At 40.9% G+C, this 19826-nt stretch overlaps 1 protein-coding gene across 1 annotated transcript in view; it reads right to left on the bottom strand.

Annotated features, from left to right (window-relative positions):
* Positions 1-19188, bottom strand: part of GRID2 (glutamate ionotropic receptor delta type subunit 2) — a 266673-nt gene extending 247485 nt beyond the window's left edge. The window contains exons 1-2 of the mRNA XM_035112437.2: positions 18911-19188; positions 343-548 (exon numbers count right to left, since the gene is read on the bottom strand). Coding sequence (XP_034968328.2) covers positions 343-548; positions 18911-19184 — 480 coding nt within the window. The 5' untranslated portion in view covers positions 19185-19188. The remainder of the gene's footprint in view (positions 1-342; positions 549-18910) is intronic.
* Positions 19189-19826: the final 638 nt, after the last annotated feature.

The following is a 19826-nucleotide window of genomic DNA, read 5'->3' as shown; positions in this document are numbered from 1 at the left end:
CTCACAACTTAGTTCTACCCTTAAATATCAAATATATCTCTCCCTCCCTCCCTATCTTCCTCTCATCTACCCCATCCCGTGCTCCACACTGTGTGTCTTGTAAGGCTGACGGTAGTATTTTTTATTTCAGCTAAGTGCCACTCACTTTGGGGGAAATTGTCCAAAAATGGAGGGCTAAAAGATCTAAATAAAAATATAGGGGTGAGAATAAAGTGTAAAGTGTAAAGAGATTTCTTGAAACAAAAACAAAGAACAGAAGCCATTGATCAAAACAAAACATAATTCCAGAAATAAACCTGAGTTTAAAGGTGAAGACAGAAGTCAACTGGCATTTACACTTACCTCTGCAATGAAAGACTTGGCTGTGGATGGGTTCATTACCAGAATGGCTCGTCTCAGTGTATCCCGGTAGCGGTTCAGCTCTTCAATCCGCAAGGTGGCAAAGAGCCCTGTGATCATTTTATTGATGTTGTTCTCTACTTTCTGCAGTGCTACATCCATTCCCTGCTGAGATACTTTGTCCAAGAACTCTTGTATTCCTCGGATATCTGGGAACATCAAAAGCCCATCAAAAGGCTAATTAGCATATAGAAAGACGACAAAACCGATTTTGGCTTATCTGGGAAAAAAGGTATTCTGCCTCATGTCAAGCAACCATCCCCTGAAGGCCACATTAACTTAATATTCATTGGAACTGTTCCTTAGCTATGCTTGTGACATGTCCTAAAGTGCTAATTTGTGTGAAGGAATTTTTAGGCACTGGTTCATTGTGAAAAGAACCATTTTTAAAGGGTATTTAATTATCCCTGGTTGCCATCCTCTTTTGCCCATCGTATTGTTCCAGATTCTAACTATGGAGCTCTGAAAACTATTTCTCATTAAGTGACTCCTGCAGAGAAGAGGGCAATAAGTTTTTTAAAAAAAACAAACAAACAAACCCAATAACAACAACCTTCAAGTGGTTTCATTTCATTCGGATTGAGCCTAGAAATCTCATTATAACTAAAACACATCTGCCATTAAAATAAAAAAGAGTATACTTTATTCAGCCCCTTCATGGATCAATGCCTTGTCGTGGCGAAGGGGCTTGAATAACTCAGAGAAGCTATGAGCTATGCCATGCAGGGCCACCCAAGATGGACAGGTCATAGTGGAGAGTTTTGACCAAACGTGATCCACCTGGAGAAGGAACTGGCAAGCCACTCCAGTATCCCTGCCAAGAAAACTCCATGGACAAAGACAACTGGCAAATAAAAGTTATGACGCTGGAAGATGAGCCCCTCAGGTCGGAAGGCGTCCAACATGCTACTGAGGAAGAGCGGAGGACAAGTACAAGTAGATTCAGAGCTGATGAAGCGGCTGGGCCAAAGCTGAAAGGTCGCTCAGTTGCGGATATGCCTGGAAGCGAAAGGAAAGTCTGATGCTGTAAAGAAAAATATTGCATAGGAACCTGGAATGTAAGAACCATGGATAATGGTAAGCTGGATGTGGTCAAAAATGAGATGGCAAGAATAAATATTGACATCCTGGGCATCAGTGAACTAAAATGGAAGGGAATGGGCGAATTCAGTTCGGATGACTATCATATCTACTACTGTGGGCAAGAATCCCGTAGAAGAAACGGAGTGGCCCTCATAGTCAACAAAAGAGTGGCAAAAGCTGTACTGGGATGCAATCTCAAAAATGACAGAATGATCTCGATACGAATCCAAGGCAGACCTTTTAACATCACAGTAATCCAAGAGTCGGACACGACTAAACGACTAAACAACAACAACAATACTTTATTCAGATGAAAATTTAGCAACAATTGCATATATGTTAACTATGAAAGAAGGAGAGAAGGTATGCTATCTAAAGTAAGTCTCAGTCCAAGAGACCTTGCCTCTGGGGGAAAGACTTTCAGAAGTAGGAAAAAGTCTCCAATGTCTGTTGACCCCTCATAAGCCATCAGGCTAAGGAATGTCTTGGAGTAAAAGGGCAGAAACATCCAAGGGTTAAATCAAAATAGGTAATTGTGCACGCTCCCCATACCCTCCCCAAATCTATGCAATCCAGAGCTCCAGGAAGGAGGTGAATTGACATTAGGTTACAGAGAAACCTCATAATTATGGTTAGTATCTTGCACTGCATACTTTGGCCACATCATGAGAAGACTGGAAAAGACCCTGATGTTGGGAAAGATTGAGGGCACAAGGAGAAGGGGACGACAGAGGACGAGATGGTTGGACAGTGTTCTCGAAGCTACCAACATGAGTTTGACCAAACTGCGGGAGGCAGTGGAAGACAGGAGTGCTTGGCGTGCTCTGGTCCATGGGGTCACAAAGAGTCGGACACAACTAAACAACTAAACAACAACAACATCTTGTATGGAGTAAACACCCTAGAAGAGGAGTCACCAATCCATGGGCACAACTATATTTTGCTTGTGTGTGCTGTGGTCACCCTCATGGATAAACCACACTGGCAACCCCTTGCCCAGAACACAATCTGAAATTCCTCCAAAGACAAATGGATCGGGATAGGGTTCCTTGAAGATGGAAAGTTTGAAAACAATGGGTGGGATTCACCTAACCAGTCCCATAAGCAGAAACCCTCTCAAGAACTCCTGCTTGCGTATCAGGGTTTCACCTCCCCTTATGCCCCTGCATGCCCTAACATTGGCTCAGTGAACCCACAGAACAGCATGCAGGGGGGTTGTTCCACGTGGCAAGCAGCAATGCTTCCACAGATGAAATGATGGGAAGAGCTTAATACTGAACTCCACTTGCTGGGTTTAGAAAATTATGGAATATATACATCTGCAACCTGCATATCTAAGTTAAAATAACATATAAAGAATTAAAGCCTAAGAGAAAGAGTGGACTTCTCTTTGGGAATCAAGGCATGTAATTGCTGTATTTAGCCACAGATACTTCAGGAAGTTTGAAGTAGCACGAAACATTGAAGAATGGTTTAATGCTGCTAAAGTGCATGCTCATTCTAAAAATATACTTCCAAAAGATAGTGATGCTTAATTGCAGCTCCTATTTAATGTCTAAATCAGGGAAATTAAATTCAGTCTAATCAGTGCTGTTAGAGGCCTTTTTGGCACTTCAAGGCCAATTTAAGAAGCAACACAATTATCTGAACTGCTACAAATGTGCCTGATTTTAAGTGCACCATAAAAAATATATGCTCCTGCTTTAACCCTTGAAATATATAGCTGTGCTATTCTTGCACTCCTGAGAAGTTATCAGAAATATTGGAAGAACTTTACAGGTAAAAAATACTGTGATTATCTAATACTTCCAGGTGGTATATAATGATCCAGGTAGCTATATCCCAATTGGATTATTTAAATCCCCCCCACAAAAAAAATCAAGTTCAAGGGCTGCACCTCAGTGTAAATTGAATGTGCTTAAAAGAATTGGTGTAGCACAGTAGCTGAGAGGCAGAGTTACAGACAGAGGTGAGTGCAATCTCACCTCTGCCATGAATCCACTTGGTAGCCATAGCCCTAATCTTAGCTTCACATCTGTGATATAGGTATGATATTTATCACCTCCTCTAACACAACAATTTTAAGAATTACAATAAGATAATTTATGTGAAGTGCCCCCAGGGCACCCTATAATTGGTGCCTATGCTTCTCTCAGTTGCTGCTAGGAGAAGGAGAGGATATAAATCCTACCTGTTATTATCCTAGTCATGAAGAGTAATCAGGATACCAACAAACACAAAAAGGAGGCAGAGTAATCAGCCCAGTCAATGTTGCAAGATGAAGAGCTGCCAGCTCAGAGTCCTTACCCCCAAGTTAAAGCCCAGTCTAGGAACTTACTGAACTAGAGGTCTCCAAGGTGGGACCCCTGAGGCAACACCTGCCTGAAGTCACATCCTCTCCCAAAATCCACACACCAAGGGAGAATGGACAAAAGAAAAGTCCTTTTAACATTCTCTACTGCTCAGAAATGGGTTATGTCTAGGAAATATAGCTGGACAGACTCCAATATATGGTTTCAGTTAGATTTGGATATTTGTTGGGACAAGTTCTCTTTTCCTTGGGATCTGTCCAAGGTGCTGAAGCACCTCTCTCTAACCATTCTTGAAGTCCAATGTATGAAAAAGGGTGAACTGCTGCTTTTAATCTAATAGATCAGGTCACCAAAGGAGCCAAATAGGGTCTGATCTGGTCTGATATAACTTTTGACTCCAGTTTCACTCCTTTGTCTACGTCAGGCATGTCAAACCTGCGGCCCTCCAGATGTTTTGGCCTACAACTCCCATGATCCCTAGCTAGCAGGACCAGTGGTTGGGGAAGATGGGAATTGTAGTCCAAAACATCTGGAGGGCCGCAGGTTTGACATGCCTGGTCTACGTGATTTGTTATTCTGCCTATGCCGAACTGCTTAGAAACTGCTTAGATCTTTGATGAGCCACCAGCTGTTCCATTTGCTTTCTTCCAAAAATTTAGCCCTGGCATAGAATCATAGAGCTGGAGAGTCACCTAGTCCAACCCCTTGCAGTGCAGAAATATTTCACCAAATGTGGGGCTCGAAACCATGACCCTGAGACTAACTCTGAGATTAAGAGTTTCATACAAGTTTTAAAAAGTTTAACTTGACATGTCAATGAAGCTTACCAAACTGTGACTTGAGTATAAAGTAAATGGGCTTGTAAATCTTGCTTTGTCTTTCAGATGAGCATTACAAGTCCCCTAATTATTCTGTGGCCCAGGGTAATTCCCTAATGTCCACTCAGTCTTGCATTCACCCACTTCACCCAGTCCTCCAAATCCTTTCCCCTGCCTTTTAAATATTGGTGTAGCCCAGCTGAACAGCACTCAATCCATGGGAAGAGAGATAGGCCCCAGTGGCCCGTGGGAGTTGTAATTTTTCCAAGGGCTGCTACAATGTCTATCTAGCTTCCAGAGTCAAATGGGCTCATAAAAAGAAACTTGAGCTATTTCTGCCTTTTGGGGAAAATCTCTGTGCTTAATACAGAGGCAACTTATGAAGGTTGCGGGGGAGGACTAATCAATCACTGGTAATGATACAAATAATAATTCACCAAGGACACACCTGCTGGAAAATTCTATGACGCAAGCTGCACTGAAATAAATGAGAGCTGTGCAAGAAGAGTTTATTTAAATGTGCAAGCACTTGAGAATCTTGTGGTGGATTGTGGCCTTGTGTTTGCACTGCAGCAGTGTTGGCAATCATTAATCACTGTTTTTCCATATGGCTCTTTTTTCTGTTTAAAGTCTAAGCCATCCAAAGGGGAAGCTGGGGCTTCTTCTGATCTATCACCAGTGACAGCAAATGAGCAACCATGAGCCTGCAATGTGTTCATCCAAACTTAAGAAAAATGAGTACAAGATTCCCAAATGGATAAGTCTACATTCACAATGAACTTGACCAGCTTTGGAGGAAAGGCTGGGGAGGACTGTGCTCCCTGATAAGAATGACAAAACACAGCCACAATCTCCTCAGGTTTTTCTAAACGTAATGGGAAACTACAAAACAAAACAAAAAAAACCTGTAAATAACAGAAAATCTATAGTTACTCATTGAGCATGTGGTAATTCAAGTATCCGTCATCAAAGTATACATTTTTTAAAAAATGTCCTTATATACGTTTCCGAGTACAGTTCCAAGTGTTGGTGCTGACCTTTAAAGCCCTAAATGGCCTCGGTCCAGTATACTTGAAGGAGCATCTCCACCCCCATCGTTCTGCCCGGACACTGAGGTCCAGCACCGAGGGCCTTCTGGCGGTTCCCTTGTCGCGAGAAGCCAACTTGCAGGGAACCAGGCAGAGGGCCTTCTCAGTGGTGGCGCCCGCCCTGTGGAACACCCTCCCATCAGATGTCAAAGAAAAAAACAGCTACCAGATTTTTAGAAGACACCTGAAGGCAGCCCTGTTTAGGGAGGCTTTTAATGTTTAATAGATTATGTTATTTCATTTTTCAGTTGTAAGCCGCCGAGATTGTCTGGGGAAACCCAGCCAGATGGGCGGGGTATAAATAATAAATTATTATTATTATTATTATTATTATTATTATTATTATTATTATTATTATATTATTCCATAAAATGTATTTTTCCTTCTCATACTGCTCCTGAACATAGCTGTCAAGTTTTCCCTTTTCTCACAAGGAAGCCTATTCAGCACAAGGGAATTTCCCTTTAAAAAAGGGAGAACTTGACAGCTATGCTCCTGAAAATATCATGTAATTCAGTTAAAGGGAAAAACACTTCAAAATTTTCCTGGGTGATTTGCGCAAAAGACTGCCTTGCTTCCACTGCTGATGAGGAAAGCTGTTGCATTAACAAACGATGCTGTCCAAATTCTTATCAACAGTGCTTTATGAACCTACTACAGTCATCCTTCTTTGCACAGCAATAGCTGCAGTAGCAGGCATCCTTCGTTCTGAAAATGAACTACACATTGAAGAGGCATAGTTCAAATAGATTCAGAGAAATTCCATAGATAGTATGGAGACCTTGCTGTGCATATTTCCATGAGAATGTTTACTTATAAATTTGATCACCAGCTGCAAACCACTGAGGGCCCATTCCCAGCCGCAGCATGCACTGTAGCAATTATGTTTCATAATTTAATTTTTATTGTGAGCTGTATATTTATTTTATTTACTCGTTATATTTATGAGGCACCCAATAAAATAATTTCTCCAGGCACTGTGTATGTTAAAAACAACAACAATGAAATGTAACAATAATTGCTTCCTTAGGCTGCAATGATCCAAAGTGGATCTCACTTTTATGAAAAACTACAAAATGCTAAAATAATGAGCAAAAATGGTAGCCTCTTGCCATAAGGGAGGGGGAAAAGTCACTTGAAAATGTGTGCACTGGAGGAAACTTCTTTGAAGCTAAACCACAGAGTGGGTCCAAAAAAGAACAAGGGGAGAGCCTGCTATATGAGGCCAATATCCCATCTTGACCAGGATCCTGTTCTCACAGCGCAGTGGACAACCAGATGGGAAACCCTAGGCAGGATCTCAGTGCAACTGCACTCTCCTCACTTGTGATTTCCAGCAAGTGACATTCAAAGGGCATACTGCCTCTGACAGTGCAGGTAGAACAATCTGCCTGAGTCTTGATTAAGTTGAACCTTAGTTCACCCACATGTGGACGATCTAATGTTGTTGCTAGGAGCTGGTGTCTGCCAGACCCAATCACCACACCACTCCACCCCTGCCCCAGTTTGATTGGAAATTTGACTGGGAACGGAATCAGCCAGTGATTGATGGGGCTGATGGGTGCCTCTGCTTCTTCTGCCAGCATATTATCAGAGAGACAGGCTGGGATGGGAGAGGAAGCAACAGTAGTAGCAACTTGATTACCAGAGCGGAATTTATTTACCTTTCAGGCAACAGCAAGAGACACAGAAGGAGATTCCCAGGACACATTACCAAAGAAATTATAGCTAAGTAAACAGGGTATGGGTAAAAAACAAACAAAAAAAACTAGATGGTCCATCTAAGAATAACAGCTGATCAAGAGGGCAATGCACTTTGATACTGGGACTCTATATATTGCCAGGATATCTTATGATGAGATGAGTCCCAGACTTCCAGATTGAAGGAACAAGAGGCTCACCAAGTCTCACATAAACTATTGTAGGTAGAATTGGGGCTCTGGAGATATTTTAAAAGCAGCTATCTTTAGCCCCACTTCTTGCACATACCAAATTCACAATCACATGTAAGGGCAGATTGACTAAATTTCTAGTCATGGGCACATCTCTATGCCAAAATATGGTACATATTGGATGAATCACAAGAAAGGAAAGCACTGTTGCACTCAAGCCTACTTCAGGACTTTCCATAGAGATCTAATTGGCCACTGTGAGAATAGGATGCTACTTAGATGGGCCTGTGGTCTGATCGAGCAGGGCTTTTCTTAAGCTCTCAAGGAGCACACACAGCACTGAAAAAAAATTATGCTAATTATTTCCCTTGACTCTGCAGTGGATATATACTACGTACTCTCTGACATCTTCTGTTTTATTCAAACAGCTAGCTTCCTTACTAGTAGAAGACAGATGGACATTTATTTTATTTCTGTGAGTTGTTTCAAATGGTAAAGGTGCTAAATCAGGGCAGGATACACATCCAAAGGTCTTCAGAACACGCACATAGACATTCACATACTCCTAAGTATTTTGACTGTAGTCATCAAAAAGCAGCATTGGTGGAAGGCCATATGTGATTGAGCTCTTCTGAAATGGTGCTACCATCTTCTACATTATATGCTGGAAAAGCTGGCTTATAATGGGGTTTATTTAGTATGGTGCTTAAATGTTAGTTTATCTTGGAGTATTTTATTGGTGGAGCTTTAACACTGTCAATTCAACCCATAAAACCTTCTACTGCTCATGGATTTAACTCTTAGAGATTCAGAGAAATTCTCCCAACTCATTCATTCATTTTAACAGCACTATGTCAACCAGATGTCTTTGGGAATGGCTAACAGTTTTCATTGCATATATGACATACTCTTTCTCACTCCTTGTTTTGCAGGTTCAGATTCACGTTACATATATATTGAGCAAAGGAAGGTGGCATCAGTGGAATGGCCTCCCTGCTGAAATATGAGAGGCCTCATCTGTATTGCCATTCCACTAGCTCTTGAAGACACATTTGAACTTCCTGATCAGAATGCAGTACAATTTGAGAAACAAAACTCAAGTTTATTTTGTATGTATTCTGTGTTGTAAACAACAGACAACCATGGGGTGGTGTTGCCTACCTGACCTCCCAACACTTCAGCTAATTTATAGAACTTTTTATATCAGGACAGTGTACAGCAGTATAAGCACAACAAAAACAAAACCATTAAAAACACTATAGCTCACCAGGAAGGAGAGAGGTGAGGCAGTGGTAATGCCAACATGGCACAAATGCACTTGCAAGAACACCAGATTGGCTCCACCAGTGCATTTGCACCATGTTCATCACTGCTGCCTTGCCCTTCTCACTTCTAGCAAGCCCCAGTGATTCTGGTGACAGGTCAGGTAAGTGCCACTGCCCTGCCCCACTGACTGGCACTGCTTATAAGCCTCCTATGGGCTTGTGCTATTGCTGAAGATGGAGTAAAATTGAATAAAACTGAATAAAAGCAAGTGGGAATCTGCAACAATTTGCAAAGACTGTGATGAGAACAAGCCTAGGCAATCTTCAAAGTCTCCCAACCCCCTTTTGCCCTCTGGCAAAACTGCAAGGGCATCTTTAGAAGCTTTTGCTTCAATTGTTGATATAGCCATAGTTTGTCTGAACCCTACAAACTTTGGTTACTCTAAACTGTGGTTAGTGAAAACAAGCAGACCTCAAACCATAGCTTGTTTCAAAAAAGCATACTTGAGAGGAATCCAAGTCTCAAATGCTTATTTGAACTCATTTTCATCCTAATAAACCACAGTTTATCAATGGTATTCAAGCAGACTCAATGGCAACACCACGTTGAATCCAGACTAGAATGGCATTCTAGACATTAACTGCAGGCTTAAAAAGTAAAGGTAAAGGGACCCCTGACCATTAGGTCCAGTCGTGACTGACTCTGGGGTTGCACCGCTCATCTCGCGTTATTGGCTGAGGGAGCCGGTGTACAGCTTCCAGGTCATGTGGCCAGCATGACAAAGCTGCTTCTGGCGAACCAGAGCAGCACATGGAAACACAGTTTACCTTCCCGCTGTAGCAGTTTGACGTGCTTTCAAACTGCTAGGTTGGCAGGAGCTGGGACTGAGCAACAGGAGCTCACCCCGTCGCAGGGCATTCAGGGGTGATCATAGCATTGCTAGCACTACCAGTTAAGTCAACCCATGTCAGAAAGAAGCCAATCTTGCAGGGGAGTTTGCCAAGGGCTCCTTCAAACCTGAGTCTGGCTGTGATCAGCCATCTCTTTCAACAGAAACAAACACTGTCAAAAGACAATGCAAGACAGTGACAAAGGTCACAACAGCAACAAATAAAATGCAAAATGCATATGCATCTTGCTATTTTTTTTAGGATGGAATAATATGAATTAATGCAAAGAAAATAGTTCAGTGATAAACTGTATTAATTATATGTTTATGGAGGCAGAGTGAAGTAAATGAGTATGTTGGAACTTGGCAAGAAGCCAAATGAGTAATAAACAGCTTTAAGATAGTCTGGAGACAGCCTAGAGAATATTACAGTCATCAAGCAGCCACAAACAGCCCCTGGAAAATTATAAGCATTTGCAAACGATTAAGGGCCATGGGATATCTTTATGGATTTTTATTAAAATTGTGTTTCACCTTTTAAAGATGTCTGTGATACCAAATCTCCTTGTCAATTTCACTACTGACCAGCTCATCCTCCCATTTTAGACTATTTTGTTTATTTGTTTTATATTGTTTTAGCTTGGATCACCTGGGGGGCAAGTGTGCAGGTGGAGAATAAGTTACATGGAGAATAACAGAGAGCCTTTGGCAGACAACAGCAGAATCTATTCAAAGGCATGATTCTGAAATGCCATCTGAAATACGATGGCTACATGAACTTCCAGGTATAGAGGCAGTATGCCTTTGACTCCAAATTGCTACGGCACATCAACAGGCAAGGCTTCTTACATCTACATCAGACATCCCCAAACTCGGCCCTCCAGATGTTTTGGGACTACAACTCCCATCATCTCTAGCTAACAGGACCAATGGTCAGGAATGATGGGAATTATAGTCCCAAAAGAGCTGGAGGGCCAAGTTTGGGGATGCCTGATCTACATCCTGCTTTTGAGCTTCTTACTCGCCACTGTGGGAAACCCTGGTTTGGATGGATCTCCATATCCTAACCAGCAGGGCTCTTCTTATGCTATGTTCACCATGGTTTGAAGTTGGCTTGCTTCAATCAACCAGTAGTCAAAGCTAACCACAATTTGTCCGGGTTCAGACAAACTGTGGTTAGTCAAAAATGGAATTCGTCACTTCTGATCCCATGCTAGGGGAGAATAGAGCACATGATCTTGTGGCTCACCTAGTTTCATTCCTATAATGATAAACCATGGTTTATCATTACATTCAAATGCAGCCAGTGATTTTGGAACATCTATTTAGAAGCTAAATAAAAAAATTCCTTCAGTAGCACCTTAAAGACCAACTAAGTTTTTATTTTGGTATGAGCTTTCATGTGCATGCACACTAAGTGCCTGGGGACTCCTATTTCAGTGTATCTGAAGAAGTGTGCATGCACACGAAAGCTCATACCAAAATAAAAACTTAGTTGGTCTTTAAGGTGCTACTGAAGGAATTTTTTTATTTTACTTCGAGCCAGACCAACACGGCTACCTACCTGTAACCAGAACTATGTATTTAGAAGCTGTACAAGCATCACATAGTTCAGAACATTTAGAGGCCATCAAGCTAGGAAAGGCTGCACAAGCATCAAGCAACAAGATGGTTTTATTAGTAGGGGGAATTTTCTCGAACTTTTACCCTGCAAATTAGACCCCTGAACAAGGAAATTCAGCAATTATTGCTGGTCTCCAAATGCAGGCATTAGGAGAGGAAGAAAGGATGCAGCTGGTCCATCTAGCTCAGTATTGTCCACACTGACTGATAGTGGTTTCTCCAAGCCAGAGATACAGTGGGACCTCGACTTACGAGCTCCTCGACATCTGACGTTGAGTTACGAGCAGAAAAAGTGGCCGTGCGCTTACGATTTTTCCGACATCCGAAAGTAAAACCTGTTCACGGCTAGATGCGGTTTCCTCAACTTACGAATTTTTAGATGCGGTTTCCTCGACTTACGATTTTTTCCATTTCCAATGCATTCCTATGGGAAACCGCTTTTCCTATGAGAAACTCGACTTATGAAGTTTTCAACCTACGAGTGTGCATTTGGAACGGATTAAATTAATAAGTCGAGGTCCCACTGTAAAACATGGCACCTTATGAATACAAAGCGGGAAGCAAAGAGAGAAGGCAAGAGGATAAAGGAGCAAAACTGCAGACGAACACATGATGTTGCATGGAAAATGGCAGGGAGAATTTAAAATAATACATAGCCAATGTAACAGAAAATGAGAAATGAGACAAAATAGGTTGTGTTGGAAAATATTTTATCCCTTTCACCTTTTGACAAATGCATGGATCACTTTTGCTGTCTTAGCACCAATAAAACATTAAAAATAAATGTTTTCAAACCGTGATAATGGCTGTCTTTGAATCTGAGGCCTGTAGAATGCATAGACAGTAAAATGGCACAAACCCCACAATTAAGGCTTTTTTTATATGATTGATTGGTTTCTTCATGACGAATTCACTCCCCTGGCAAAGGGTACAAATTCACCCGTGTTCTTGCCAAGCATAATCAGAAAGCAAGCAGTCTGTTAGAGAAAAATACCAAAAAGTCAGTCTTCCTTAAAAATGTGTTCAAGAAAAAATCTGCAGCGCAGGAATAAGATGGATTCTACTCACTGTGGCCCAAGACAGATTACCAAGTAGTAAATTATTCCCCTGCCCCAATGGATTTGCATTGTGTTGATTGAAGTGTATTAATACATCTTTGCTGCCATGGATTCCAATAAGAGCTGCATTTTCAGATCTTACATTATGTTAGATACATTTTCAATTGTTCTTATATGTTTTGTAAGATTTAAATATTGGCAGATGTCTGAAGTATTCTGTTGGTGAGTTTGAAATCTCTGAATTTTGGGGCTCTGTGTGTATGTGCTGCATGGAGAAGGGGCTGGGTGGGTGGAAATCAACTGGTCTTGATTTCAAGGTTCAAACCAAACATTTTATGGCAGGGAAACCAAACTTGGGTACACATTGCATCCCTGGAACTTCTCATCATTCAGAGCAGGCTTCCTCAACCTTAGGCTTCCAGATGTTTTGAGACTACAATTCCCATCATCCCTGACCACTGGTCCTGCTAGTTAGGGATCATGGGAGTTGTAGGCCAAAAACATCTGGAGGCCCAAGGTTGAGGAAGCCTGATTCAGAGAACTGAGCTGAGATTATGTGATGCATAAATGGGGAACCCGCGGCCCTCCAGATATTGCTGGATTACAACTCTTGAGTATTTGACATGTTGGCAGACAGTGTTGGGAATTCAACAACATTTGTAAGGCAGCAGGTTCCCTATTTTGGAGAATTTTTTTAAAAACCCCTTTTTCAAATCTTGATGTTTGCATATGCACACCACTAATATTTTTATATCTATTTATTTTTTAATCACTGGTCACAGAAAATATTGTTGTTTCCTGGGTTGCTGTGCTATAACCATTCTTTTTAAGGATTAGTTAAAATAATTAACATTCTTTATACTCCCCTGTGTGTGTGGAAAGTAATTGCAGTTTTAAAGGATCTTAGATTGCTTAGAGTAGCTGCTGCATTTAAAATGAGCCCTTAAGGGTATGTTAAAGAACATGTCTTTATATGGGTGAAAGCATTTTTTTGACACTATTATCAAACTGTTAGAAGTGAAACCCTAGTAATAAAATTTGGAGGCTGCTGAATTACCAAACTGCCATTCGACTCAGAAACTAATGGAATTGTGTAAGTGTGTGTATGCATGCATGTACACTCACCAAAATCATGTGTGTGGATAATCTTCATTTTAAAAAGTTAGCTTCAGAGGCTGAATGGTAATTCAGCTGAGTGCTCTGCAGGCTTAAATATAAACACTCCAGAAAAAGAATGATTCTGAAGAAAGAGAAAGGCATTTCCTTTTATTTAGGAGGTTGCCTTGTGACAATCATTGGTCTACCTAGCTCAGAACTGTATGCACTAACTGGCAGTGGTTCTCCAGGGTTTCAGAAAGTGAACATTCCCAGCCCTACATGCCCTATTTGAATTTATTTCACCCAAATTAACTTCTCACCCCACCCCATCACAGTGCTTTGTATTTTGATAAATTGATGTTTGTTGTAAGCCAAACAACAAACTTTGGGCACAGCTCTCTGTGGAAAGGCGGCATACAAATAAACCAAATGAACCAACCAATTGGTGTCTGGAGTTAAGGGAAGGTTTTGACCCATCTGAATCATATCACAAACGAGATGCGCTGAGAACAAAGCTAGCTTCTGTCTGCAGAGCCTTATATTTTAATGTGATGTTCCCTGCTAGTGCATCCGTTCTCAAATTGGTGCCCTCCAGAAGTTGTTTGGCTACAACTCTCATCATCCTTTACCATTGGCCATGCTGACTGGGACTGATGGGAGTCCATCACTATCTGGTGAGGGGGGTTGTTCTAATGTTTGACACAGAAACTGTGGGTTAAGAACTTAATTCGTTCTGGAGGTCCATTCCTAACCTGAAACTGTTCTTAACCTGAGGTACCACTTTAGTTAATGGGGACTCCCGCTACCACCGCCACGTGATTTCTGTTCTCATCCTGAAGCAAAGTTCTTAACCCGAGGTACTACTTCTGGGTTAGTGGACTCTGTAACCTGAAGCGTCTGTAACCCAAGGTAGCATTGTATATTGGAAACATTTGTTGAAAAGTTAGATGTGTTAAACATTTCCCACCAATATTATGATGACCACTATCCTATTATGCTAACTTATTTAGAATGGATGCTCCAATTTCTATTAGGCAAATGTTTTTATTTGTTTCCCATACTCATCACAATTTAACATTGCATTTGAAATGCACTGTCAATGGAAGGTATTGCTTATATGTGGATCTGAAGTGAGCTTTCAGAATCATTTCCCTTTCAGCCAGCTAATTAGGACTTATATGGAAATAATAACTTCTTTTGAAGGGTTCTATTTTCTTTGCTGGCAAGATAATTTTAAGTAGACTGGAGTCTTCTATCAACCAGAAATAATAAGAACTGTTCTCTTTTGCCCCCCTAATAAATCAAATGAATAGGTCCAGTTGCATTCAGACAGACTTTTTGCTATTTTACAAAGCAGAACAGAATGCAAATAACACTTTGCACTGCAGAAATACATAATTCCAAATATAAATTAGGCTCCATCACTACTCTAATGAAAGGCAATCACTGATAGACAAGATAAAAGTCAAATGCAATTCCAGTGTATTGAACTTAAAACCTATGACATTGATAAATGGATATGCAAATGAATGCAGTACCTTTGTATAATGTGAGGTATTTGGATGAGCATAATATTTATTCTGGATGCAAGCCCAGTTTTATTGTAGTGAGATTCATTGTAAACACCAAAAAGCTTATTTTCCTTATGCAGCAAGAATATTGCTGGGAATAATTTCAGTAATGCCAGCTAAGTATTTTCTTTAAAACTGAGAAATTAAATAATGTGAGCAAAGAAGGTGCATTATTTCTAATAAAGGAAATGTAAACACAGGTATTCTTATTACCAATATGTAATTCAGTCTAACTATGTTCACTTTAAAAACAAAACACTTCCATCTTTTTGGTGCCAGGAAAAGAATTTCCTCCCCCAAGCATTTGATGGAATATTATCCAGCTGTGTCAAGGCTTTATAGCAGTGTCTCTGTAGGTTGCTGATAAGTTTTTTGTTTGCTTGCTTTCTGTTACAGCTGCTGTTGTTTTAGGTATCGATTTGTTGTTAAATTTTGATAGCCATTGGTGTGCGTATTTTTTTTCTTTTGTAAAAAAAAGAATACTGCATGTTTGTAAACATGATTGTAAACCACATAGAAACTGCCCTGTATTAGGCAACTAACAAATTGTTGTGGGAAAGCACAATGGTGTGCACCACTGGGGGTGAAGTCAAACCGCCAGAGAATCACAGTTCTTGCTGTTGCTGCAGAGACTGGCAGCTCATAACTGCTGCCTCCAGCATTGTTTTTGCTGTATTAGTAGCACCAAAGTGATCTCTCCAGGGTGCAAGCCTGGGCAGTGTGTGTGAAGGTCCTGCACTGCCCAGGTGACAAGACCCCCCTCTCGGACTCGTTGACGTGATCTAAAGGAAAGCAGAGCAATTCATTTGCCACCAGCTTGGCTGCAGGAGTTGCCAGAAGGAGGTGTACAAGACGCCAGCCAACCATTTTGGGGACTCCACCTCAGATTTGTGTAGGGTTTACTCCTTAGCCTTTTCTTTTCCCAGTGATGTCCCTGGAAGTCTAGGGTTCAACTCACCACTCAGCCATGAAGCACACTGGGTGACTTTGGATCAGTCACTGTGTTTCAGTCTAGCCCAGGCATCCCCAAACTTCGGTCCTCCAGATGTTTTGGACTACAATTCCCATCATCCCTGACCACTGGTCCTGCTAGCTAGGGATCATGGGAGTTGTAGGCCAAAACATCTGGAGGGCTGCAGTTTGGGGGTGTCTGGTCTAACCTATCTTACAAGGTTGTTTTGAGGGGGGGGAAACTGGGGAGGAGAACCAAGTACCAAGAACCTTGAGCTTCTGGGAGGAAAGGTGGGATATATATATATATATATATATATATATATATATATATATATATATATATATAATAAATAAGTCCCATTACAGATAAAATTTGTACAAACAGTCCCTTCCTAATGTTCTTTTAAACTGGAATTGCGTTTCAGTGGGATCAACAGGGGTCACTACTCACAAGCAAATGTGCACATATTGTAGCTATGCATTTGATGAGTTGTTGTGCCTTATTCAGTAAAACACTCAGGGTCCATTCTCAATAATCCTTGTTATCATTATTCTCATTATTTGAATGAGCTTCAATACCACAAGCTTTAGTCTTCAGAAGGGAAGCATTTCACAATGAATTCACTGTGGCTCTCATCCTAGCATTCTGAGTAGAGGCACTGACAGGCTCCTGGGGGACCAGTATCCAGCCAGGCTTGGCTGAAATGACATTGATGGGTTGTATAGCTGGCATGGGGACTCCACGTGACTATTTTATCTTATGTTAGAAGTTGAACAATAATGTGTGTTTTCCCCCCTACTTTAGGTATTTCTTTTGAATGCTACTATCACTCCATCTTGGTATGTAAGTCTTGTTAAACAAAGCATTCCTACCACCCAGACCTTTCAAATGACAGAGTCGGTGTAGATTGGTTGAGCAATATTGGGTTATTGTGATGAAAAGATGAAAATATGTGAGCTCTGTTGCTTGGCTATGTGACACCAATGATTTGCTTATCTAGACTGACATCCTACATCTATTAATTTAAGTATGAAGTATTCAGTGAACCACATGCACAGTTCCTACCCCCCTATTCAATTTATTAAAAGATTTCTTAACAACACTTCACCATAAGGTCCCAGGTCAGGTTAGAACAATACACTGTCCAAATATAAAAAGAGATGAAATAGTTACAATTATAAAAACAAAATAAAAAAACCAATTGCAGCCAGGACAGAACAGCATGCTTGACTGACATATCCTGACATAATATCATGACCAGGAATTTCAATGGGTCTCAAAGTTTATACCAGCTTAAAGTTACAAGACAAAGTAGCAAAGCAGCAAGATCCTGTTCCTTTCCATATTTTATCTTCTTCTGTCTTTTTAATGGAATGGAGTACATCAGATAATGCGAGAAGAGCCATCAAATTGATAACGATGCGTAGGGTAAGAAGCAGATTTGCTGCCCAGCTTCATGCAATGCAAAGTTTGAAGATAACCATCTACAGAAAACCTGCTGCTCTCCAGATGTTGCTCACCTACAACTCCCATCATCAATGGCAGGCTCCCTCAAACTCAGCCTTCCAGATGTTTTTGGCCTACAACTCCCATGATCCCTAGGCTAGCAGAACCAGTGGTCAGGGATGATGAGTATTGTAGTCCAATAACATCTGGAAGGCCAGATAATCTCTGATTACATCATATATACTGCCATCTAAATTGATGTTTTAAAGTCAGTTTTCTCCTATTGACACAAAGACATTTCATAAATACTGCAAAGATGGGAGCTAGATGAAAGTTGGGTCGTTTTGTACTTTTGTCTATTTTATTTTAAATTGGCTCTAAAGAGGAAAGTGAAAAAATAACCTGGTTTGGCTGGGTTGTTGATTCATTTTTTCTTGCAGACATGTTCCTGTCTGAACAACATTCATACATGACATGATATAAAAGTGGGGAAATGCTCCTCTTATTTTTTTACAATGTAATTATTATACAGTCATACCTCGGTTTAAGTACGCTTCAGTTTGAGTACTTTCAGTTTAAGTACTCCGCGGACCTGTCTGGAACGGATAAATCCACTTTCCATTACTTTCAATGGGAAAGTTCGCTTCAGGTTAAGTACGCTTCAGGTTAAGTACGGACTTCCAGAACCAATTACACTCATACTTAGGGTTAAGTACGCTTCAGGTTGAGTACTCCGCGGACCTGTCTGGAACGGATTAATCCACTTTCCATTACTTTCTATGGGAAAGTTCGCTTCAGGTTAAGAACGCTTCAGGTTAAGTACAGACTTTCGGAACCAATTGTGTACTTAAACCGAGGTACCACTGTATTTTGAAATACAGGTATTAAAACTAAAAAAGTGGATATTAGCCTCTGTTATAGCTGGTTGCAAGCTTACCTCAAGACAAAACACAGGGCGAACTATTGACACGGTGAAGATGGAGTACAATAAATTCATATGGGCATAATATGTAGATATTCCAAAACAAAGGCACAATCATTCACATAGGATGGCTATTATCTAGGTTAGAAAATCAAATAAAAAGCACCAAAAATGCTTTCTTAGCGTCACATATGGAAAAAAAAAATACCCTTAGCTACTCCATTTGGCACTTATCAAAGGTATTATCAAGGAAAGCCATAAAAGTTGATGGCTTTCAGAAATCCCAAAGGGCTGTGGTTTTTGTTTTTTATGTTTTTAATTCTAAGGATTATGTGAAATGCTAATGCTGTCATAAAATGCTTAGAGAGGGATGTAATCTAGTGGAAGATTTTAAGGATCTTAATGCAATTGCGTTTAATAGTATTACACAGATTTGATGATAACAATTACCCCTTACGTACACACAGAGAGACGCAGAGTAAACACTTACCGTACTCGCTATCATAGAAAATGATGAACTTCTGCCAGGCATATTCTGTGACCACCCTCAAGATAACATCATTGATGTAGACAGGTGGGCGTACAAAGAGTGTGTAGTCATCATTCCTGTTGCTCCTGGTGGTCCCACAGCCACTCCTTGGAGTCCCAGCTGTTGACCGCTGGATGAAGAGGTGAGGGATGTGCATAGCATCTGCCAAGGACTGGAGGGATCCTGCTGACGTACAGCCAATGGAGCTGACGAGAGCCAGGATGCCATGGTTCATGAGGTCACAGCCTGCAAGAAAGGACAATGATATTCAAGATGAGAAGGAGAGCTCCTGTACATGCAGAGAAAACAAATATATATATATTAAATTATCCTGCTGAAACTATATATATAAGTACAGTTGTTGCTGTACGCAAGTGAGTTGTTGCTTTAGTCAAGTGAGAAGAGGCTAGAGAGTTGCCATAAATTCAATAATCTTGTCTCCTCCATAAACAGCCCATTCCAAGAGTCTGCATGGTGCCATAAAAGCCACGAGCCTTGTCCATTCATTCCAAACTGCCAAACATATTACTGTTAATGAGAGCTATATGACTGCCCATCCCTCACAGCCTGGAAGCAGGACACAGCCAGTGAAGGAGCTACATCTATAAATATAGCCTTCTGAGGACTCTTATAGACATTAGTAACAGAATCCAATATTAAATTAAACAGAGTTCCTGGGGAGATAAATACCTCTCAAAGTCCAACATGCAAGCTCTGGGAATGGGATATCTGCATTACATGCAGAGAGATTTTGAAGGAATAATGACTCAGAGTAGCTGTCAGCTTTCATAGGAAGATTATGTATGCATATTTGTCCAGAAAGAGCCAAACGCTGAATTCCTTTGGTGCAGTAAGGGAAATGAGAGACAGGGTGCTT

The sequence above is a fragment of the Zootoca vivipara genome, chromosome 9, assembly GCF_963506605.1.
Source record: "Zootoca vivipara chromosome 9, rZooViv1.1, whole genome shotgun sequence".
Lineage (NCBI taxonomy): Eukaryota > Metazoa > Chordata > Lepidosauria > Squamata > Lacertidae > Zootoca > Zootoca vivipara.
Note: the sequence above shows the minus strand (reverse complement) of the source record. Positions and strands in the feature narration are given on the sequence as shown.